At 35.0% G+C, this 25900-nt stretch overlaps 1 protein-coding gene across 1 annotated transcript in view; it reads right to left on the bottom strand.

The window, feature by feature from the left end:
- Positions 1-25290, bottom strand: part of LOC125658438 (nucleolar complex protein 3 homolog) — a 30760-nt gene extending 5470 nt beyond the window's left edge. The window contains exons 1-14 of the mRNA XM_048889704.2: positions 24035-25290; positions 21467-21753; positions 17250-17431; positions 15689-15870; positions 13976-14137; positions 13471-13564; positions 12908-12984; positions 10251-10370; positions 8529-8600; positions 8225-8281; positions 6071-6190; positions 2471-2551; positions 826-926; positions 633-705 (exon numbers count right to left, since the gene is read on the bottom strand). Coding sequence (XP_048745661.2) covers positions 633-705; positions 826-926; positions 2471-2551; positions 6071-6190; positions 8225-8281; positions 8529-8600; positions 10251-10370; positions 12908-12984; positions 13471-13564; positions 13976-14137; positions 15689-15870; positions 17250-17431; positions 21467-21753; positions 24035-24043 — 1617 coding nt within the window. The 5' untranslated portion in view covers positions 24044-25290. The remainder of the gene's footprint in view (positions 1-632; positions 706-825; positions 927-2470; positions 2552-6070; positions 6191-8224; positions 8282-8528; positions 8601-10250; positions 10371-12907; positions 12985-13470; positions 13565-13975; positions 14138-15688; positions 15871-17249; positions 17432-21466; positions 21754-24034) is intronic.
- Between the last annotated feature and the right edge of the window lie 610 nt (positions 25291-25900).

Here is a 25900-nt window from a genome sequence, read left to right as displayed (position 1 = left end):
CCATCATCCTAATTACTGACATTAAAACTTAGGGACATTCTTTTTCATACATTCAATTTTACAAAACTGAGTCAGCATGCTACTCTTTCATTGTTACAAATCAAAATTTCCGAAATCAGTACATTCATGTTAATTAATGATGCAAATATTTTTTCTAAGAGTTAATTTTTAAGTAAAATATTTGTTTTGACCTCAAGATAATTTATCTGCAGTAAAAATAATCAGATTCATGATATGTCAATTTGTTAATGCACCCCAAAGTTTATATATAGAAATCAGATTCATGATATGTCAATTTGTTAACACACCCCAGGGTTTATATATAGAAATCAGATTCATGATATGTCAATTTGTTAACGCACCCCAGAGTTTATCTATAGAAATCAGATTCATGATATGTCAATTTGTTAACGCACCCCAGAGTTTATCTATAGAAATCAGATTCAAGATATGTCAATTTGTTAACGCACCCCAGAGTTTATCTCTAGAAATCAGATTCATGATATGTCAATTTGTTAACGCACCCCAGAGTTTATCTATAGAAATCAGATTCATGATACGTCAATTTGTTAACGCACCCCAGAGTTTATATATAGAAATCAGATTCATGATATGTCAATTTGTTAACGCACCCCTGAATCTATCAATGTGTTGAAAACGTTGAATAAATCTTCAAAGAAATCTACGTTGATCAGATGAGCAAATCTACAAAGAGAACATATGTACCTACTGAACTGTGCATCATCTGACACAAAGAAAAAGTAAAATAGCATGGATGCCTTTTTCTAAATATGAATACATGTACTTTACTGTAGATTCCCTTACTTAGCTAGTCCCTCCAGCACAGACGACAAAAGAACTGACTTCTGTAAATTCTTCAGCACTCGGAAGTAGGTGTGAAACACAGTCTGAATTATCTCTGTGTGCTATAGAAAACAAATTCATTGTTTATTTTAGAGTGTGTTAAAACAAAAACGTTCTGAGGCAATAAAGCATCAACAATTCAACAAAATTCTTTACTCAAACTCATTTTCTCCCAAAATCTTCTGGCATGATTGCCAGACATTAAGCAAATCTTTCATAAAACATTAAACACACATACAGGTAAAAGTTTTCATTATTCCGTTCACAAGCTGCCAAAGAACAGACTGACACCCTCCCTCAATAAAATGCATAATAGAATACTAAACATTTAAAGTATCCAATTTTTCTTGTTATACATTATCATTTTTATAAGTTTCCAAGTATGGAAAAACAGACTTCAACCTCAACAGGACAGCCAGGCTTCACCCTTGCAAAAAGGATTAATTTGGCCTGGATAATCAAAATGAGTGATGATGATGATGAGTGATGATGATGATGATAATGATGATAATGGTGATAATGAATGATGGTGATGATAATGATGATGATAATGATGATGAATGATGATGATGATAATGATGATGATGATAATGATGATGAATGATGGTGATGATAATGATGATGATGGCGATGATGGTGATGGTGATGATAATGATGATGATGGCGATGATGGTGATGGTAATGATGATGATGATGATAATGATGATGATAGTGGTGATGATGATAATGATGATGATGATGATAATGATGATGATAGTGGTGATGATGATAATGATGATGATGATGATAATGATGATGATAGTGGTGATGATGATAATGATGATGGTGATGATAATGATGATGATAGTGGTGATGATGATAATGATGATGATGATGATAATGATGATGATAGTGGTGATGATGATAATGATGATGATGATGATGATAGTGGTGATGATGATAATGATGATGATGATGATAATGATGATGATAGTGGTGATGATGATAATGATGATGATAATGATAATGATGATAATGAAGACCATGTATAAGTCTTTTTTGACATGAAATATCACTATACAACCTCAACAAAAAAAATTAAAAATATTTTCTGGTCGTCGCATTTTAAAGAATTAATCTGGACCCTGTGTTGCACAAACTGACCCGACAATCCTTTGCCATATACTTTTAAATTCATTCAAGGAATAAATGTCTTAGTTTGCTTGTATCTTAATAGGGATAGATATACATTGGAAACTCTTTTAAATTTCTAACATTACCAGTTTAATTTTCTGGTTCTAAATCTCTAACTTAACCAGTTTAATTTTCCGGTTCTAAATCTCTAACTTAACCAGTTTAATTTTCTGGTTCTAAATCTCCAACTTAACCAGTTTAATTTTCCGGTTCTAAATCTCTAACTTTACCAGTTTGATTTGACTTTCTAAACTTCTAACTTTACCATTTTAATTTTCCGGTTCTTGTCCTTGATTTGACTTTCTAAACTTTTAACTTTACCATTTTAATTTTCCGGTTCTTGTCCTTGATTTGACTTTCTAAACTTTTAACTTTACCATTTTAATTTTCCGGTTCTTGTCCTTGATTTGACTTTCTAAACTTCTAACTTTACCATTTTAATTTTCCGGTTCTTGTCCTCTGAGGCTCTTGTTTCCAGAAGTTCGTGTTCTAATAGCTCCATCCTTTTCTTTTTCTGCAATAAAATTTCAAAACTGCACACAACTTTCTTGAATCATCTAAATACACAGCAGGGTTTATGATCCCCATAATACATGTGACACTAAGTTCAGGAAACAATTACATGTAGATATAGGAAAATGGATTCAAGGAATTGCAATTTCCTTTTGTTTTAACCTATGAGAATGTTTTTTAAATACTTACAGTACCCGCAACGTTATTCTTGACATTCCCATCATGCTCTATCATGTGTGCATCCTATCGTATCGTGTGTGCATCCTATCGTATCGTGTGTGCATCCTATCGTATCGTGTGTGCATCCTATCGTATCGTGCGTGTATCCTATCGTATCGTGCGTGTATCCTATCCTGTATCAGGTTTTCCGTTTTCTATCGTGTTTTGCATTTATCAGGTCTATCGTGTATCGTGTTTTGCGTGTATCAGGTTTTCCGTTTATCATGAAATTCGTTTATCGTGTAGCTTCGGAAGCTATCGGGATCATATATTAAATCTAATGAAAAAGTACGATACTTTCCGAAAGCTTTATTCGTTTTGTTAAAGAAGCTATTTTTAGGAATCGAGGAAAGACAGTGTATTTAAAGGAGAACATAATGCTGTTGATTTTAAGGCAGAAGAAGAGCTATTTGTCTGTCCAGAGAGAGTGAAAATTTATCACAATTTCATTCTAAGTAGTCTGGAAAGTAGGCAGTGGTTTGCCGAGCAAACCGAGGACAGTAAATCTGAAAGCTCCTTCATCTGGAGTTCATAAACATTTCCTTGTCTAGAAACAATTATATGTAATTAACACTAACAGAGAAATAGGAAGTTCCGATTTGAAAGGAAAAATCAGGAAAGTACATTGTTTATTACATACATTTATATTCAATAATGGTTCGTTTCCTTCCGATTTTTTCCCACCTGTATTCTACTTATATACCAACTACTGAACTTGTGCGCATCTGTGTATCACCCGTGTTTTGACAGCAAACATTCTCAGGGACATTGTATTTCACACATTTATCTGGTGCATCAAAATTGGTACCGTATAAGTTTTACATTTAGAAGATTAAGTTTTAAAAGGGTGCAAGGGTGTTGCATTTCCCAAAATTCTGCTCAACTGGGCACGATTAAGCTTTCATGGTTGTTTTTTTTCAACTTATACATGTACACATGTATCAATAGTCACACGTCTAGACACTGGAAATTCATGCTGGTTTTGATGATTATTTGAATTTTTTTACATACTAAACACAAAATTTTTTAAGCGTTTCAATAATGCAAATTTAAAACAAGCCGCATTTTGTTTATGTTTTTTTAAAAATAATTTATTCATTTTTTGTTTTCAAAATATTAATACAAATAAATATGTTCCAATTACTTATGACTATCAATTATCACTCATAGTGTAGACATATCTAACATATGAGGATATGGTGTAGTGCAGTGGATTTTTTAAAGCGGTTGTTATGAAAATAATTGTAGTTGTTGAATGAGCGGTGAACTTAGAGCTTGATGCAAAATACCCCCCCCCCCCCCCCCCCCCCCCCTCGTTACTCACAAAATATTACTTGGTTTTATTTCATATTCAAGATAATAGACATTAGAATTATAAGAGAGCTATGTACACTGAAGCATGATATCACTACATTATATTACATTTAGTTAATTCCCTGTATAATTTATATATTAAACATTAGGTGACAATATAAGTTTTAGAATCATTGGCTGAGAAGATTCATATAGATATCAAATAGTGAATTAAATACCATATATAGTTTAGCTTTCTGATTTTATCTGTGATGGCGTAAAAAGCATAAATAGAATTTTTTTTTAAAAAGTACAAACATGGATCAAAGAAATTATAGGTTTTAGGTATATAATGAATATTGAAATCCTTCAATATTATTATCAACATAATGTAATTATGTTGTAGGTATCAAAATTTCGTTCTGTCTAAACTGTTTCTAAATTTTCAACATTTCTATCAGGTTTTCCATTTATCGTGAAGATCGTTTATCGTGTTTTGCGTTTATCAGGTTTACCGTGTATCATATCGTATCGTGCGTGTATCCTATCGTATCGTGCGTGTATCCTATCCTATCGTGCGTGTATCGTGTTCTATCGTTTATCACGTTAAGAATAACGTTGCAGGTACTGTACAACATAAATATCACATAACAAAATTTGAATAAGAATCAAATAATTTTCTATATTGGTGGCATTATTAATTTTCACTGCACCCGTTGATATGACATCACAGGCGAACTTGACATGTCAATCAAATCCAAATGTCAAAATACATCTTAATGTACACCAATATGTGCAAAACGTTTACACGTCAAAATACATCATAAAGTACACCAATATGTGCAAAATCTTGTTAAAACATATTTGTATGCGTATACTGACATGATACAAGTTTTTTTTTGTTTTTTTTTAAGAGATTTGTATACTTGGTCATGTTGGTCTAATGCACATTTGACTAGCATACTCCAAATGTACTAAAAATTCAGGAATATCAACTGCACTGATTGTTTTGGTCTTTATAACATTCACTGTGACATAGTTCACACTATGAATATTTCATAAAGTGCTGGGAGGTTTCTGTCTGCATTTGCTACACACAGTATCAGGTGCTTTGTCATTTTGTCAGGTTTAATAAAGATTCTGTCCTCTCTGATTTACTTTGATTTTGAAATTGAATCAATATTCAAATATCAATGAACTTGTAAGTTTCTTTAGTGGAGGATGACCTACATTTCTAATGCAAATTAAAGTTTTTAAACTGACATGTGGCTTACAGCTGATATAAAGGGAGGTAACTTTACAAAACACACTATTAAACCTTTAATAGACATGTCTTGATTTTCATTCGCTTGTAACATAATATCAAATGAAAATCATTTTACAGCACATGTTGACATATTAATTATGTAATGATTTTCCAAAGTAATTTATGATGGTTTTATCATTGTTACCCCTAACTTCCTGTGAACATGTCTAACAATTTTCATGACATTTTGACTGTACACTCAATCAAACCATCGTTATGTCATCACCCAGTGAAAGGTCACTGCTAATTAACCAGAAATTAACATCTAGGTTCATCACCCAGTAAAGGGTCACTGCAAATTAACCAGAAATCAACATCTCTAAGTTCATCACTCAGTGAAGGGTCACTGCTAATTAACCAGAAATTAACATCTAACTTCATCACCCAGTAAAGGGTCACTGCTAATTAACCAGAAATTAACATCTAAGTTCATCACTCAGTGAAAGGTCACTGCTAATTAACCAGAAATTAACATCTAACTTCATCACCCAGTGAAGGGTCACTGCTAATTAACCAGAAATTAACATCTAAGTTCATCACTCAGTGAAAGGTCACTGCTAATTAACCAGAAATTAACATCTCTAAGTTCATCACTCAGTGAAAGGTCACTGCTAATTAACCAGAAATTAACATCTAAGTTCATCACTCAGTGAAAGGTCACTGCTAATTAACCAGAAATCAACAAAGCCTCTAAGTTCTCACTTTTCTTTCTCTCCTGGACAACTTCTTCATCATTTCTTTCCTCGATTTTCCGTCCTTTTTTATGGAATCTCCGTCGTAATCGACCTCTTTAATTTTCAGGCTTAAGAATGTGTCAAGCACCTGCAACAACAACTCGAAATTTACTGGGTTTGTATGGTAAACATATTTGTAAAGATTCCTGGGATTACATTCTTTATTCTTTACTTTCATAATTACATGTATGTCCAAAACAGAAGCTTACATACAATGCCACCTTGGTATATTGCTGCCCCCCCCCCCTTCCCCCTAACAGTTAACCCCTTATTATGTCAGCCTTGTCTAATGCTATTCACAACTTGTATTGAAAAACAAATCATCAAATCCTATAAGTATGTAGTACCCGTGATAACAATGTCAATTTCCTAAATCAAACCTGGCTCGGGAGTCATTAAACTCAGATGTCAATTACCTAAATCAAACCTGGCTCTAGAGTCATTAATCTCAGATGTCAATTACCTAAATCAAACCTGGTTCTGGAGTCATTAATCTCAGTAGCTGCAGAACTGTAGCTCTCTGAAAAATATTTTGACGGAACTGAGAGCTACAGTTCCACCCCTAATAAAAACCTTCGATTTACGGCGCACAAAAAGCTGCGCTCGGTTGAGGCCTGATATCGTTGTATTCTTGTGTTGCTGTTTCATAAATTTAATATCAAAAAATTCTTAACATATTTTCCTACTATAGTTGTATCCAAACATACCTTTAAATATTCATTAAAGCCCCATACGACCCGTAAACTCCCAGCTTCAAATGAATTCGTGTGTTGATGTAGCCATGTTAGGTAACTGGGTCAATTCGAACCCCAGTTCATTTCCATACTTGCACAATAACGTCTAGATGTGAACTAATATCCCCACAAATATTTTAGCTAAATATTTTAAATCCAGTTCCTTTAAGTAATAATTATTCAAACAGCTAAACTCACGGCAATGCGGCTTTCATTAGTCTGGTCCGGTCTCCATCTCTTTCACACGAGTGTTAAGGACTTTTGTAACATTATCATTAATCAAGAGCTTATTTTACCTTTAGAAAAACTTTATTTTTTAATTTCTATAAATTATTCGTGTTGGTAATAAATGAAGAGCGAACATATAACTTATAACGAATTTTATGAATATATATTATTTGAAGCTGGGAGTTTACGGGTCGTATGGGGCTTTAATGAATATTTGAAGGTATGTTTGGACACAACTATAGTAGGAAAATATGTTAAGAATTTTTTGATATTAAATTTATGAGACAGCAACACAAGAATACAATGATATCAGGCCTCAACCGTGCGCAACTTTTTGTGCGCCGTAAATCGAAGGTTTTTATTAGGGGTGGAACTGTAGCTCTCTGTTCCGTCAAAATTTTTTTTTTCAGAGAGCTACAGTTCTGCAGCTATAATCTCAGATGTCAATTACCTAAATCAAACCTGGTTCTGGAGTCATTAATCTCAGATGTCAATTACCTAAATCAAACGTGACTCAGACGAGATTACTTTTGCTCTCAGTCTCACATTCTCAGGGTGTGTTCCGTCTATGAGAGTGAGACTCCGATTAAACATGAGCTCGTCTAAGTTTTATGGCCACAATGCCTGTACTTTAACGGCACGGTGCAGTGAAGCGTGACTGGCTGGATAAGGGTTTCAGGTAAATTACAGATGATTGTTGAATACTACTCAAGTTTAGCTCATGTCTTGGCTGTTATTTGGTTTGTATGATAGTTTTGTTATTTCATATCAAAAAGGGAAACTTCAGGCATGAATTTAGCCTATGAATAAAAAAAAAACCCAGACTGACATTGACAATTGAGCCTGTCTAATCTGACACCTATGTAATCTGTTTCACTGTGAACTCTGACCCTATTTTCATTTCCAGTTATATTGTTTGTTTCATTGTTCTTTACACTGTATAATCTGAATTCCTGTCTAATCTGAATTCCTGTCTAATCTGAATTACTATCTAATCTGAATTCCTGTCTAATCTGCATTCCTGTCAAGGCCGACACCGAATTTCTTCCGAAGCATACCAGACAGGTTTCACTGTACAAACACAGAACACTGAAGTTTGTACAATCCCAATTCTTCTTCATCATTCAGAACATTTTGGATTAAACAGCGGTGCATCTTACCTCCTTCCTGACCTTGAACTCTCGAACTTTGATCATTTTACTGATGGACTTAACAATCTGAAAATGAACGATAGATTCTCATGTACGACACAGAAAGACTGTCCAGCATCTAACTTAACAATCTGAAACATGAACGATAGATTATCATGTACAACACAGAAAGACTTTCCAGCATCTAACTTAACAATCTGAAAATGAACGATAGATTATCATGTACGACACAGAAAGACTGTCCAGCATCTAAACATCACATTATCCAATTTCCAGTGTAGCACAAGAGAAAATAACTAAATTACTATCCTACCTCCGCTGACACTTCTCCTGCTTTGTCATTCCTGAAAATATCCTGGACCGCCTTACATACAATACTGCCGACCTAAAATTACCAAAAAAAGAGAAAATACAGGATAAAAGTACACATTATTCATAAATATTCAAGACTTTCTAGAAAACAAAGTTATTGTACATTGTACATTTCATAGTTAACTTATTAAGCAAACTATATGTTATAGTAAACAAGAGGTACTGTGAGCAATGCTCACTAAGAATACCCCCCGCTTATCCCAATCTCCCAAAGGGTGTTGGTAATAGGTATAAACTACCTCTTTTCTGAGTGTAAAAATCAAATGGCATGACAAACCGAAGCATATTGCTACTTCGCTGTCCAGTGCGCGTGGGTAGTCCACATGTATGATATGGTGACTGTAGGTGGAAAGGATAACGCTTTAAAGCCCGGAAACCATATTGCTAATTCGATGTCCAGTGCGCATGACCTTTGACCTTTTGACCCCAAAATCGATAGGGAACATCTTCATCCCATGGGTAGTCCATATGTATGATATGGTGATGGTAGGTGGAAAGGATAACGCTTTAGAGCCCGGAAACCATATTGCTACTTCGATGTCCAGTGCGCATGACCTTTGACCTTTTGCCCCAAAATCGATAGGGAACATCTTCATCCCATGGGTAGTCCATATGTATGATATGGTGACGGTAGGTGGAAAGGATAATGCTTTAGAGCCCGGAAACCATTGCGTCTACAGACGGACAACCCGATTCCAGTATACCCCCCCCCCCCCCCCCCCCCCCCACAACTTGTTGCGGGGGGTATAACTATAGGTACAAATATGATGTAATTATAACACATCAGGGTATTATACTATAAAACATGCATGTTTAACAGCTATTCAAAGTTTTTACTGACAGCAAATCTAAGTATCAAAGTTTTACTATCATGATAAAACAAGCTATATAATTTGAATTAGTTTTTACAATACTTTGGATTGCTTATTTTACACGAGTACTTAACATCGTGATAAACAAACTATATATACAAGTTTTACAATACTCTGCATTCCTTATTTTACACGAGTACTTAACATCGTGATAAACAAACTATATATACAAGTTTTTACAATACTGTATATTACTTATTTTACATGAGTACTTAACATCGTGATAAACAAACTATATATACAAGTTTTACAATACTCTGCATTCCTTATTTTACACGAGTACTTAACATCGTGATAAACAAACTATATATACAAGTTTTTACAATACTATATATTACTTATTTTACACGAGTACTTAACATCGTGAAATGACTCATAGATGTCAAATCATGAGATCATGAATTTGTGAATGGACAGTTAATCAAGAGTTTATACATGGACTTCAGCAATATAAAAATAAAAAGTGAGCAATTGTATTTTGCGAGTGGTGCTTCTCGTGAAATTATGCGACAATAAGTAATTCACATATATTTAGGAATCATATTCATGAGTTTCACTAAATCAAACTATAGATCCCTACATCTACAATAAGTTATGGGAAGAAATTCTTTTTCATTTCTCCTAAAACTATTTCCTTTAAATTGAAGAACACACATATTCTAGGGCAAAAATGTTAAGACAAAATATTTACAGTATACATGTAACTTAAATACTCCACATATATTTCTTGTGAGTACCTACAAAATCACAGTTGTGGTCAATTATTGACACGGTACTACGTTTGAACTGACCTCCCTGTTTCCTCGGTTCATGTAGGGTACCAGGACACTGATGATGTTATTTCTGTAATTAAAGTGGGGGTGTGTCCTCAGGATTTCACATAGACACCTCGCTGCCAACACCGACAGAGCCTGTAAATAATGTACGATTAGTGTTAACACAGACATATTGCGGATTAGTGTTAACACAGACATATTGCGGATTAGTGTTAACACAGACATATTGCGGATTAGTGTTAACACAGACATATTGCGGATTAGTGTTAACACAGACATATTGTGGATTAGTGTTAACACAGACATATTGCGGCTAGACCCGACAGAGCATGTAAATCACATGTAGTAAACAATTACTTTTGACACAGACAAATCGCAGCCATCCGGACAAATCATGTACCGTATATACTCGCCTATAAGTCGGTTCGCCTATAAGTCGGTTGTATGGTTTTAGGTTATTTTGGAGGGAATTGCCATTGATCCATTTATAAGTCGGTCTAACTTATTTTTCAAGAATCAGTTGACAATTTCAAATCAATGCTTTAATGTTTTTACCTGTGTTTCAAATAATATTTTGAGAAATGCACCAACATTTGATATTTTTTCCCAAAAAATCAATCTCATATCAATACTCTTATGTATTTATCTGTGTTCCAATGATATTTTGGGATATGACATCGATATTTCACTTTTAATTCTCAACAAATTAAACAGTTACTATTTTGTTTATTTCGTCCATGTTTTTGTGTTTAAAAAATTCTAGGCTATACATTACGCCATCCAGAAAAATACTAATCTTCTTAGGCCACTCAAATAAGTCGGACAAAGAGTTTTGAATCAAAATTTAACTCCAAAAAATCCAACTTATAGGCGAGTATATACGATATATAATATAAGAGCACTGTTGACAGAAAAATCACGGCCATCCTGACAGAGCTTGTGAATAGTATAAGATTATTGTTAACATAGACAAATCACATCCAGCCCAACAGAGCGTGTAAATAATGTAAGATTACTGTTAAAACAGACACCTCAAGGCCAGTACTGATTGATTGATTGTAGCTTGCTTAACGTCTCTCTCGAGAATTTTTCACTCATATGGAGACGTCACCAAGACCGGTGAAGGGCTTCAAATTTAGGCCCTTGCTTGGCGCTAACGGCTTTTGAGCAGTGAGGGTTCTTTAGCGTGCCACACCTACTGCGACACGGGACATCCGTTTTTAAGGTCATCTCCGAGGACCTGTGACATTCACACCTGATAAAAGTTGTCAATAATGAAAGCACAGTAATGGTATACTATTTATAGACACAAGGCCAGTACTGACAGAGCCCATGAATACCATTACTGTTCTTTCATTATTGCCAACTTTTAATCGTGAAAAGCCGATGTGTACTCTGTTATGTGTACACTGTTATGTGTACACTGTTATGTGTACACTGTTATGTGTACACTGTTATGTGTACACTGTTATGTGTACACTGTTATGTGTACTCTGTTATGTGTACTCTGTTATGTGTACTCTGTTATGTGTACACTGTTATGTGTACACTGTTATGTGTACACTGTTATGTGTACTCTGTTATGTGTACTCTGTTATGTGTACACTGTTATGTGTACACTGTTATGTGTACACTGTTATGTGTACTCTGTTATGTGTACACTGTTATGTGTACTCTGTTATGTGTACACTGTTATGTGTACTCTGTTATGTGTACTCTGTTATGTGTACACTGTTATGTGTACTCTGTTATGTGTACTCTGTTATGTGTACACTGTTATGTGTACTCTGTTATGTGTACACTGTTATGTGTACTCTGTTATGTGTACTCTGTTATGTGTACTCTGTTATGTGTACACTGTTATGTGTACTCTGTTATGTGTACACTGTTATGTGTACACTGTTATGTGTACACTGTTATGTGTACTCTGTTATGTGTACACTGTTATGTGTACACTGTTATGTGTACACTGTTATGTGTACTCTGTTATGTGTACACTGTTATGTGTACTCTGATAGAAATCCTGTTTGTGGGTCTCTAAGTGACATCACTGTCAGGAAAAGGTGCCACTCGTAAATCCCACAAATCAGAGAAAAATTAAAACATTAGTTGAAAATCTAAACTAAAACAACAAAAACTTCTACAAATTAAACACATCGTATCCATTAATAAGCACTATTATTCTCTGAACTTGTGAATGAATCAAGGAACAAATTCATTCATGTTATTGATTTATGGACTTCGTAGAGAAAATTTAAACAGTTACTGTATTACAATATAACATTGACAAATCAAACAATACCACAAAATCAAATTTCATTAGAACAAATTATTTAACCTGTAATTAGAATTTTCTTTGACTTCTCCAATTACAGATCAACATGGTCAATACCGTGGAATCATTTCAATTCATGGGGGGGGGGGGGTGTGAATGTTCATGGGTAAGCAAAATTTTGCTGGTTCATGGAGACGTAATTCTGTGGGTAACTGATACGATGTCAGTAAAAGAGATTAGTTAAACTCTACTTGCTTTAAAATAATGTTCGAGGACATATAAATCCATGGGTAAGAGTGAGCCACGAAACCCACGAACATCAATCCCTCACGAACAATGATTCCGAAGTACTCCACAATTGCTTATTTTATAGGATAAAACTTCGGAGTTTTCTCACCTGTGAGGCCAAAGGCGGGAGCTTCAGATCCATGCCACCCTTTGCATATTTCGTTTCTTTGTCTTCGACAAGTTTTCCTGTGAAACATACATAGGTATTTTAAAATTATTGTCAGATATCAAGAAAATCACCAAATACATGTTCCAGATCTAGCCGGTCTGACTAAATACATGTACCAGATCTAGCCGGTCTGACTAAATACATGTACCAGATCTAGCCAGTCTGACTAAATACATGTACCAGATCTAGCTAGTCTGACTAAATACATATACCAGATCTAAATGGTCTGACTAAATACATGTACCAGATCTAAATGGTCTGACTAAATACATGTACCAGATCTAAATGGTCTGACTAAATACAGGCTCTATACATTGCATGCGCTGAATCAACATTTTATTCTATTTATAGATTCCTCCTCAGTCTCTCGCTGAATTTATACTTAAAGATACAAAAATTTATCCATACCTAAAAAAAAAAACCCAAAACATTCAAAATATTAGAATGACTTAATATTCAAACACACAAAAATATTTGATACCACATATTGAAAAGTAGCATACCTTTACAAGTTAATTCCAAAAACTCTAAATATTTTTTGTAATTCAACAAAAACGTCTCCTCGAAATCACGTATCGTCTTCGTTTCTTTCTTCAGCTGTAAAAATTAATGAAATATGATGACAATTAACACGCAATACAATGTTCGTAAGTCGTCAGGATCTGAAATGACACATTTTATCGTCTTTCTCTCCTAATCTGACTAATTACATGTTTTTTTAATTCTGAAACTCTCCATCTTTATCAAAATCATTTGCGAAACAAAACACTTGAAAATTGTCTCCTATTTCATAATCAATAAACTTCTACAGTAACTAATTATTCATGAAATAACGAACTCCTACCTTTTTCGCTTTCTCTGCCTTAGTCAGCAGTCGAATCCTGTAGCCTGGTATAATGTTATTCATTAAATAACGAACTCCTACCTTTTGCTTTCTCTGCCTCAGTCAGCAGATGAATCCTGTTGCTTGGTATGTTATTCATTAATTAACGATTAACGAACTCCTACCTTTTGCGCTTTCTCTGCCTCAGTCGGCAGTCGAATCCTGTAGCCTGGTATAATGTCTTTGAAGACCTCCATCAATGACACCATGGCGAGCTTACGTACTGTCAGAAATACGTCAGGATCACTCTCTGTCAGATACGACCTCAACTCCTTCAATTTTTTAATCTGAAATAAAAAAACTCATTAAAATGACTTGCTGTTCTATAAGACTATCATGAACAAGAGGTACTGTGAGCAATGTTCACTAAGAATACCCCCCACTAACCCCAATCTCCCAAAGGGTGTTGTTAATAGGTATAAATTACCTCTTTCCTGAGTGTAAAAATATGGTATGCCTTTGTAGAAGAAAATGGAGGATATAGTCTGAACACAAATTCATGGTATAAACCTATAATTTTGACCATGAGATCAAAGGTCAAGGTCATAAAGAAGTCATGAATGTACATGACACATAGTATCATGGTGATACACCCATGTCTTATGGTATGACTATGTCAAAACCCTATAATCAATTTTGACCTTGAGGTCAAAGTTCAAGGTCATATAGAGGTCATGAAGGTACCCGACACATCGTCTCATGGTGATACACTCACGTGTCAAATATGGTATGCCTATGTCAAAGAACAAAGAAGTCTGGCCCTGACACGAATCCATTGTAAAAACCTTTAGTTTTGACCTTGAGGTCAAGGTCATATGGAGGTCATGAAGGTACATGACACATCGTCTCATGCTGATACACTCATGTGTCAAATATGGTATGGTCAAAGAACAATGAAGTTATGGCCTGGACACGAATCCATTGTAAAAAAAACCCTTTAATTTTGACCTTGAGGTCAAGGTTCAAGGTCATATAGAGGTCATGAAGGTACTCGACACATCGTCTCATGGTGATCCACCTGTGTGCCAAATATGGTATGCCTAAGTCAAAGAACAAAGAAGTTATGGCCCGGACACGAATCTGCACAGACAGACAGACGGACGGACGGACAGACAGAGTGATTCCTATATACCCCCCAGAACTTCGTTCGGGGGGTATAAAAATTAAGGTACGACAAATTCATTGATACAATAAAATCGATTATATACCCCAACCAGAGAAAAAAATGAAGACATTTCACAGGAAACAGATAATCACAGTTATCACAAATGTTATTTCCGTTTAATAAGACTACTGTATACCTACCCACACTGTATGTATGCATATTGTATTTACACACACTGTATGTATGCATATTGTATTTACACACACTGTATGTATGCATATTGTATTTACACACACTGTATGTATGCATATTGTATTTACACACACTGTATGTATGCATATTGTATTTACACACACTGTACTGTATGCATATTGTATTTACACACACTGTATGTATGCATATTGTATTTACACACACTGTATGTATGCATATTGTATTTACACACACTGTATGTATGCATATTGTATTTACACACACTGTATGTATGCATATTGTATTTACACACACTGTATGTATGCATATTGTATTTACACACACTGTATGTATGCATATTGTATTTACACACACTGTATGTATGCATATTGTATTTACACACACTGTATGTATGCATATTGTATTTACACACACTGTATGTATGCATATTGTATTTACACACACTGTACTGTATGTATGCATACTATATCTACATACAATGTGTTTACAAATTACAACAGGCCTAAATCTTGCCACTTACATTTTCCTCCGGATTTTCTATCAGGGAGCTGGCGAGGGCTGCCATTCTGGACTTGCGGAGCCATAGTTTCTGTCGTCTGTTGGCGTACAATTCTACATTTGTCAGGACAGGTAACTCTTCTTTTTCATCAGGAATATTTGTTTCTGGCTGTTCAGTCTCCTCCTCTTTCACTTCGGGTTCATCTATATATGTGATTTTAAACAAAGATAAAACTGGACTGCAATCAGACAAATCACAGTGAATATTTTCATCAAAAACTGCATGCAAGAAAATGTCATGATATCATAAAGTGTCAATTCTATGTCATATCAGGTCTTCTGGCTATAAAGGTTATGATTTTAAATAGGGTTATGGGCCTTTGAGTTATTTATGTCTTTGGGAAATATTCATTAATGTCATGGGTCTTTGGGAGTTATTCATTAAGGTCATGTGTCTTTGGGAGTTATTCATTAAGGTCATGTGTCTATGGGTGTTATTCATTAAGATCATGTTTCTATGGGAGTTATTCATTAAGGTCATGTGTATATGGGAGTTATTCATTAAGGTCATGTGTCTATGGGTGTTATTCATTAAGATCATGTGTCTATGGGTGTTATTCATTAAGATCATGTGTCTATGGGTGTTATTCATTAAGATCATGTTTCTATGGGAGTTATTCATTAAGGTCATGTGTATATGGGAGTTATTCATTAAGGTCATGTGTATATGGGAGTTATTCATTAAGGTCATGTGTCTATGGGTGTTATTCATTAAGATCATGTGTCTATGGGTGTTATTCATTAAGATCATGTTTCTATGGGAGTTATTCATTAAGGTCATGTGTCTATGGGAGTTATTCATTAAGGTCATGTGTCTATGGGAGTTATTCATTAAGGCCATGTGTCTTTGGGAGTTATTCATTAAGGTCATGGGCCTTTGGGAGTTATTCATTAAGGTCATGGGCCTTTGGGAGTTATTCATTAAGGTCATGGGCCTTTGGGAGTTGCCATTAATGTCATGTGGTAGTAAATACTGAAACACAGACAGACTAATCATGACATAACAATCAGACTGCATTACTCCCAGATTAAGCTGCACCTACCCTCCTGCTCGATCAGACTGCATTACTCCCAGACTAGGCTGCACCTACCCTCATGCTTGATCAGACTGCATTACTCCCAGACTAAGCTGCACCTACCCTCCTGCTCGATCAGACTGCATTACTCCCAGACTAAGCTGCACCTATCCTCCTGCTTGATCAGACTGCATTACTCCCAGATTAAGCTGCACCTACCCTCCCGCTCAATCAGACTACATTACTCCCAGATTAAGCTGCACCTACCCTCCTGCTCGATCAGATTACATTACTCGCAGACTAAGCTGCACCTACCCTCCTGCTCGATCAGACTGCATTACTCCCAGACTAAGCTGCACCTACCCTCCTGCTTGATCAGACTGCATTACTCCCAGATTAAGCTACACGTACCATCCTGCTCGATCAGACTGCATTACTCCCAGACTAAGCTACACCTACCCTCCTGCTCGATCAGACTGCATTACTCGCAGATGAAGCTACACGTACCATCTTGCTTGATGTGGGTCATTTGTGGAATGACCCCTGTCTTTGTTTTAATGGGTAGCAGTGACTTAACGTTGTCATCGTTAGCGAACAGTTTCCGTGGTCTTCGTTCGTACGTCTCCACTTCCTCTTCCTCGATCTTCTTCCTTTTCTTGCCACTGTTTACAGGTTCTTTTGACAGTGATCTATGGGAACAAAACAATGTCAACCACCATACACACAAAACTATGTCAATCAATTCATTCACATGAAACTATGTCAATCATTCACATGAAACTATGTCAATCATTCACATGAAACAATGTCAATCATTCACATAAAACTATGTCAATCATTCACATGAAACGATGTCAATCATTCACATGAAACTATGTCAATTATACACACAAAACTATGACAATTATACACATAAAACTATGTCAATCAATTCATTCACATGAAACTATGTCAATCATTCACATAAAACTATGTCAATCATTCACATGAAATGATGACAATCATTCACACAAAACTATGTCAATCATTCACATGAAACGATGTCAATTATACACACAAAACGATGTCAATTATACACACAAAACGATGTCAATCATTCACATGAAACGATGACAATTATACACATAAAACTATGTCAATCATTCACATAAAACTATGTCAATCATTCACATAAAACTATGTCAATCATTCACATGGAACAATGTCAATCATTCACACAAAACTATGTCAATTATACACACAAAACTATGTCAATCATTCACATGAAACTATGTCAATCATTCACATGAAACTATGTCAATCATTCACACAAAACTATGACAATTATACACACAAAACTATGACAATTATACACACAAAACTATGACAATTATACACACAAAACGATGTCAATTATACACACAAAACGATGACAATTATACACACAAAACTATGTCAATCATTCACACAAAACTATGTCAATCATTCACATGAAACTATGTCAATCATTCACATGGAACAATGTCAATTACACACACAAAACTATGACAATTATACACACAATACTATGACAATTATACACACAAAACTATGACAATTGTACACACAAAACGATGACAATTATACACACAAAACGATGACAATTATACACATAAAACTATGACAATTATACATGTTCAGTCTTCACGAAAAACTTTGTGAAGCACAGGTCCTTCGGGCCTCCCAGTATAATAATTTTGCAAGCCCGAACAATATTTTAATGGCCCAAAATGTTTTTTCTAATTTGACCACTTGTCATTTGCAAGGTACAAGCATATTGTAGGAAAATACATATCCAGATGACCATAGTTAAAGAACAACTGACATTATTATATCTTATTTTATTTTGACATCAGAAGCTCATGTTCTACTGTGTTTTGTATACACCACGTACAAAACATTGTTTTCTCCCAAATTAAATCTCAGCAAAGGTCCACCCTCGGTCCAGTGGGGCTTAACTTTTCGATCTCTTTTTTTCCTTGTACTACTGGGTTTTTTTTTAATTATTTGGATCTGATGGTTATGATTGCGAAATACGCATGTGAGGTTTGGAATTTCACTGACGAGCCTCCTCTCTACACAGGTTGAATATTATTTTACGTCCCTCTTGAAAATATTTCACTCATATGGAGACGTCACCACTGCCGGTGAAGGGCAACATAATTTAGGCCTATGCTCGGCGCTTATGGCCATCGAGCAGGAAGGGATCTTTATTTTGCCACACCTGCTGTGACACGGGACCTCGGTTTTTGCCGTCTCCTCCGAAGGACCGCCCCTATTAGTCGCCTCTTACGACAAGCAAAGGGGTACTGAGGACCTATTCTAACCCGAAACCCCATAGGAATCCCAACACGGACATTGGAAGTTAATGTAAATATATAGTATGTGCATGTATTTTTTTATATATGCACATACTATATATTTACATTAACTTCCAGTGCCTGTGCCTCCCTATACTTCATAAAAGGCAGGATGGTTGATCATTTTTCGATGCGAAATTTCATTGCTACCTGTAAGTCATGACAAAGTCTGAGTCAATCTCACACTATATTTGTAATATATACAAAACATATAATAAAACATTTACAGGCCCTCCGGACTCCTGGGTTAAATATTTTTAGAAGCCCGATCAAGATTTTACTGGCCTTGGGCATCGGGCCACCGGTTAACGTCGAAGACTGCATGTTAAAACTACAAATCATATACATGTCATGTGTACCTAAACTTAAAACAGTGTCCACCATACATCGCTACCAGAATGATAACTTTGGAATTTCCTCTTCAATATGTCTTGTACCTACATCTGTATTTTTGTTTATGTGAATGATTGACAAAGTTGATAAAGGTCAAGGTTAAAGTTTTTCAAAAGTAGTTTAAACTCCAAGGTCATGAGATTTGGTACCTATTGAAAGGTCTTGTCAAAAGGAATACACATGTGAACAAGAATACTGCAAACGGTACAATATATGCCCGTCGGACAGTGAAATTCAACATGGTGCACTCTGAATTCAATTGATATCACACACATTCTCAACAGTAAAGCCTTCAAGTAGGTCATAATCTAAAACTTTTTGACCTACTTTTAGTTCTAAAATAGATCAGTGCACCTATCAAGTTGAAATGTGAACTGATTATGTATTTCTCTGAGAGGGAGGTTGTGACAAAATTTCAGGGCATTATCTGTATCCATAATGAAAAAATCTGGCAAAGTGCTCAGTGCTCGAGCTGGGTTTTGCCATTTTCGCCAATGGCGATTTTTTTTCAAAAATGGCGAAAAAAAAATTAAAGTGGCGAAAATCCCATTTTGTAGTAAATTGTATTTTAAAATCTGTCTTGTGTTTTCCTTTGTCAGTGACACATTATCGCCTGTTTGTTTATGCAGTCAAAATTTGTTTATTCAGTCAACGCGTGCGACCGGAAATCTCGCGTCGCTCCAGTGCACACAGAGCTGGTCACGATGGCCAGATAATAGTCTCAAGTAATGTATGGTTGCAAAAAAGTCGGTGATTATGTAATAAAGTACATCGGACAGCTGTGTACCCTGCTGTGGTCAATTGTTTAACATTTGAAGTCTTATTCATTATCGTGTTATCATCTTCACATTAATGTCAATTCTTAACCGCAGACCCAACCGGTAATTAAATTGGCCGTATTATTGTGTATAATGTATATACATCAATTGTTTGTTTTTGCGGCCAAGCTCGTTGATTACAAGATTTTAATTTTGATGGGTTTGATTTTAGTTCGATATTTCATAAACAATGCGGTCGGTCACCATTGATATGGACATAGCAATTTTAATAAAAAAAATTCTTTGAAGTTCGGTGCGCAACAGTATAAAAATGTTAATCTCATAAGACTATGCTCCCCATTCTATTTTGACACTAAACTCGTAGCTTCTGACCCAAGTCAGTCTAGAATTAAAAAAATATCATTGTTTGGCTTTACAGTCAACCCCACCTGCTCAAACATCTTATTCTGTCCAAATTGCAAAATCTTCCATACCAAAACGGAAATTTGATAGGGAATGGTTGAGATACGACTCTAAATTGGGCTTGATGTTTTGTGACATCTGTATTTCGGGCAAATTACACAATGTTTTCACTGAAGGGTGTAGCATCATGAAGTTTATATTTATATGATTTATTATCTGATTTTTGATTTCCATAATAGAATTTATCAAAAAACAAATCAACTTCTTAATAATTCAGAAAGAAGTGTTTAGGTATGGTAGGTGGATATGATTAAGTACTATAACTGATTCAAAATGCTAAAATCAGTGTAATGAATAAAATAATATGATGGAAATAATTGTAAAGCATGAGATTATTTGCGCTGCGCCGCACCCCGAAAAAGTGGCGAAAGGGAATTTTGGTCCAGTGGGAGCACTGCCTGAAAGTGCTTAACCTACTTTTACCCCTAAAGTAAAGTAAAGCTTTAATCTAGCTGAAATGCAAACTGAACGTGTATTCCTCCAACAGGAAACTTGTGACTAAATTTCAAGGCAAATCTGTAATGAAAAAAGTCCAGAAAACTGTTTGACCTACTTTTAGCCATATGCCGTATATACTTTTAGCTATATGCCCTCAAATCTCTGATTATGGGGGCATAAAAAAAATTGAGAAAACAGAGCCTGAATTAAAAAAACAAAACAGTAATGAATAAATAAAATCATAAAAGAAATGTTCCTCCTGAACAATACATACCCAGACTTGGCAGCACTTATAAAGCCTGGCATGCTTCCGGGTGTGCCATAGTACTCCAGATCCTCTTCCCCTAAATCACTCTCCTCCGACGCTTCCCCATCGCCCCTCCCATTTACTTGATCCTTGATCCTCCCCTCATTCTGCTGGTTTAGATCCCCCAGTCCTTTCCTCCTTCTCTTTGGCTTTAGTTTTCCCTGCTTGGCTAGTTTGGAGGTCCTTTTGTTTGATAACTTGACTGTACTAGCTTTGTAACCTTTCTTTTTCCCTCCGTGCTTTGCTGGCTTTTTCTACAAAATTTTCAAAAAATGCATACAAGTATTGTAACACAGTTATTAAGCTTGTAATTACTACGAAAGGTTGATTAATAGCTAATTATATCTCTAACTGTAACCTAGTTGTTCATCAGGAAAAGATTATTTATTAAAGCCTTTCAAAGCTTTTGCGATGTGGACAACACTGTCCTCCATTCGCAGCTCAGGCCTGGGTAATGAATAATAAGCTTTTGAGTGCTGCTCCTCTTATCAATCAGATCGATAGTAATGGGACCCTCATCTTAAGAAATCTAACCGACCAGCTACAGTGAATTTAGTTTCCGAGCTCTGTGTGTGATTCAGACGCTCCAGTACTTCTAGTAATAACTATTACTCTAGCAGAACAGCTACTTATAACAGTACTTCCTGTGACTATTACACATATAATTATTCTGATATGACATCTATTCTGCCAGTATTACTCTGGATGCCCTTCAAGGGATCAATGAATTACTTGTTCTCTGGGTCCATAAAGATTAAAGGACTCCTAGAGGACTCACCCACTAATAATACTTATTAGTTTGTTACCGACTGCCTACAGAAATTTTTCAGGTTGTTTTAAAAAGTCCATAGGAAGTGAGGTAATTTTGCTACTCGCCGTCCAATATAAGAAATCTAGACGACAATCACACGAAGCATTTCATCAAATGACAGGGCATCATTTTAGTCCAAAGCAAAACAATTTGAATTAACCAGTACACATATCCACTGCAAATTATGACCTTCTTGTAACATCAAATTCACAGATGATTAAATGCCTATTAAACTATATACAGATATGAGTGCCACCCATTATGTCTTGCCTATTAACATGATTAAAGACTTAAAGCTTTCTCACATAATCACCAGTGTGAGATTGAAATTACCCATGTGAGATTTTTCTGTCTCACACTGCTGCAACATCATTGATTATGACGTCATATATTAATATTTTCTACGATTTACGTTATACAGTGAAGTAAATTATTTTGTAGAGGTGTAACGATACGCGTATCGTATTGTCAGGTATATATTGCGATAGGGTACGAGTTGATTTCTATTGACTTAATTAAAAAATCTACTTATGACCTAACAAATGTTAACATTTAAAAATAGCGGAAAAGGAGGTAAAATCAAATGTTGGGATGGTAAACTGATGTTGAGATGTTTATTCTATAAATTCTAATACTGTGGAGATAAAAAAACACAACAATATGTAGAGATTATCAGTGTATTCAATTATTGACTACTGTTTCGTGATATATGTATCGTATCGTGAGGTGGCTAGCAATACTCAGGCAATTTTTTTTTTTTTAATTTGAATTTGATATAGCTTTCTGGTGGACAACCTTTAGTTTTGCAGTTTATACACAATAAGTGTACACCATTTACGTGTATCTGCCTGTCTTGTCTAATTAGTTTTTGTATTAAAGTTCAAATAAGGATTTTGATAATTGTGAATTTTCTCAAGGCTCCTGAGAAAAATAGCCCTTCATTATCTACTTATGTGGGATAGGGAAAATTCTACCTCTAGAACAAGATTCGCTGCCTTGGACTCGACAAATTCTCGTCCTAGACTGCGGAATTTCCCTATCTCACACTCGTACTAATGAGGGATTCTGTCAATATCAGCTCACCTTGAACACATGTAAGATATCTAAACACAGAAACTCTACCGGGAAACCACTGATAAATAGTTGATAAATTTGAACTCTTCCAATCAAATCACCAGCTGATCACAGGAGTTTGTCACATGTGCACTTAGTACATTTCCAATCAGTATTGTGATGAGAATTCAATACCTATGTCAATGTAGAAACCCTTAACGTGTATATGGTGCACATGTGTAAATTGTATCATGTAGTTATAATGTTTAATTGTTAATTTGTAAATGCCCCCTGAGGGCCCTTGATTGGTGAATAAATAAATATTCATTGTGACAAATAAATTTATCGACAGGTCGATACAATGCAACACCACAACTACCGTAGATCATTCTGAGTTAAATTTCACTTTAAATTAATTTCTATTAAATGAAGAGTTCATGTACAAACTACACAAGATTACTAACAAATACAGAAAAGACAGATTGCTCGTTCTAAACATGACATGATCGCAATGAATTATCAGTATCACTCTCAAAAATAATATATCCAACAGTCGCAGGTACTTAGACGATAAATAAATACTTATCCGAAAAATCGCTTCACCACAAAGGTGTAAATTAACTGATAATTTACAAAGTAAAATTGAAACAGAAAGTCGCATGTGTACTTACCGCAGCCATTTTTAATATCTTGGTCGTTCAGACGTTTGAAATACCAGACGGCCTAATAACACAAAGAAACGGCTAAAACTCCATGCGTTATTGAACTTTTTTATCTCTGAAAAATCAAAATCAAATCATGAACGATAAAAATTCACATAATTTAAGATGAGATTTATCAAATAAATCCTGGGGCCCTTAATGTCATAAAAAAAAACATAAGGGGAAAAGGACAATAAATTATCGTTCAAATGCATACAATCATGTCATGTAGGTAGGCCTATAGGCTATATGATAGGGGGGAAAAGGTTTTGGATTAATTATAATAATTATTTATAGGTGCAAATGAAATTTATTTTACATTTTACATTCTTATATATGTATAACAACATACATGTAACATATTAAATGTATCCATACCCACCCCCACCCCCCAAATCAAATTACATTATTGTTATACATCAGGGGCGTTATTTCTTATTTTTAAAGTGTTAAGTAAAAATCTACTATGCTTGATTAGTAATGAATGATCTTCTTTTTCCATAATCATCATAAATTTTTCACTTTTTGATAAACTTGAAATACTTTTTTGTTTCTTAATTCCGCAATTTTCATATTTTAGGATGGTTTCCAGTTTTGACTTTAGATAATGTTTGTTTTTATTTTATAAAGTTTTTAAGAATTGAGATATGTTGCTAGCAATGCCCTGAAGAGAATCCTGCGCATGCCCAACCCCCCTTAAAATTTTCAAAATTCATTCAGTTAATTGTGTCCTTATGCTTTTTCAGAATACAATTTAAATTCTCTATTTTTATCAAGTAACATCAATAATTTTAATGTCGATCAATAGTGTTAACATATCATTTTATTTAAAAAAGAAAAAGATTATAAAAATCATGTTATATTTTTTTTTTTTTTCAAATCGAATGTTTAATCTCAACGTTTATATGCCAGTTTAAGTTTCAACATTGGAAATAATCGATGTGTTTGGTTCAAAATGCAGCAAAACTTTAAATAAATTATTTCAAAATTAGCAGGTGCCCCTCAAAAAATCTTAAACTTACAAGTATTATTAGAACATGTATATCCAGGGACTTAAATAGAGAAAACCAGTGGCGTAATGAAACCAACAAAAAAAAAAAATCTCATTTTCCCATGCGCAGATTCTAAAACAACTACAAATACACAACAATGTAGATCTGCCGTTCCTTCCACCGATAATAATGAGATTAAAAGATTGGTTGTCTACCCAGCTCTGATAACACTTTTTTTCCTGTTCCAATAATAGAATTGCAACATTTCATATGTAGATTTCAGTCTCCCAGTTTTTAAATGCCCAATAGATCTCTATCTTTATCTTGAATTGATGGTGATAGGGCACCCCATATGTATGACCCATAGGTAAGTATTGGTTTAATTATCAGGGGCGGATCCAGGAATTGTGGTTACGGGGGGCGCCACTTTATGAAGCAGTGGGTCCAGGGGACGAAGCCCCCGAAAGCTGCTGGATTTTACGGGGCTTGAAATAGTAATTTGTACTATTTTCTATCATTTTAATAAGGTGAAATGAATCAAATGACCCAAATTTTAAGGGTTTTTTTAAAAAAAAATTAAGTTCTCCCAATAAGGTAATTCAAGGAATCAATGGATTTTGTCATTTATTTCTCCGGGAGTGGAAGAAATTGTTGCTTCTTTTATCGTTTAGTATATTTTCCGAAACAAGATACCGCGATTTACCTTAGATTTGAAAAATTTAGTGGGGGGGGGGGGGGGGGGGGGCGCACGGGGCTTTGTTAAACAGTTGGGGTTTCGATTTTCCGAAGTAGCCAGAAATACAAGTATTATACCTAGATGTATTTGTATTGTTTAACACATCAG

This window comes from Ostrea edulis, chromosome 9 (assembly GCF_947568905.1).
Source record: "Ostrea edulis chromosome 9, xbOstEdul1.1, whole genome shotgun sequence".
Classification (NCBI taxonomy): domain Eukaryota; kingdom Metazoa; phylum Mollusca; class Bivalvia; order Ostreida; family Ostreidae; genus Ostrea; species Ostrea edulis.
The sequence above is the reverse complement of the archived record's forward strand: the minus strand, read 5'-3'. Positions and strand labels throughout refer to the sequence as shown.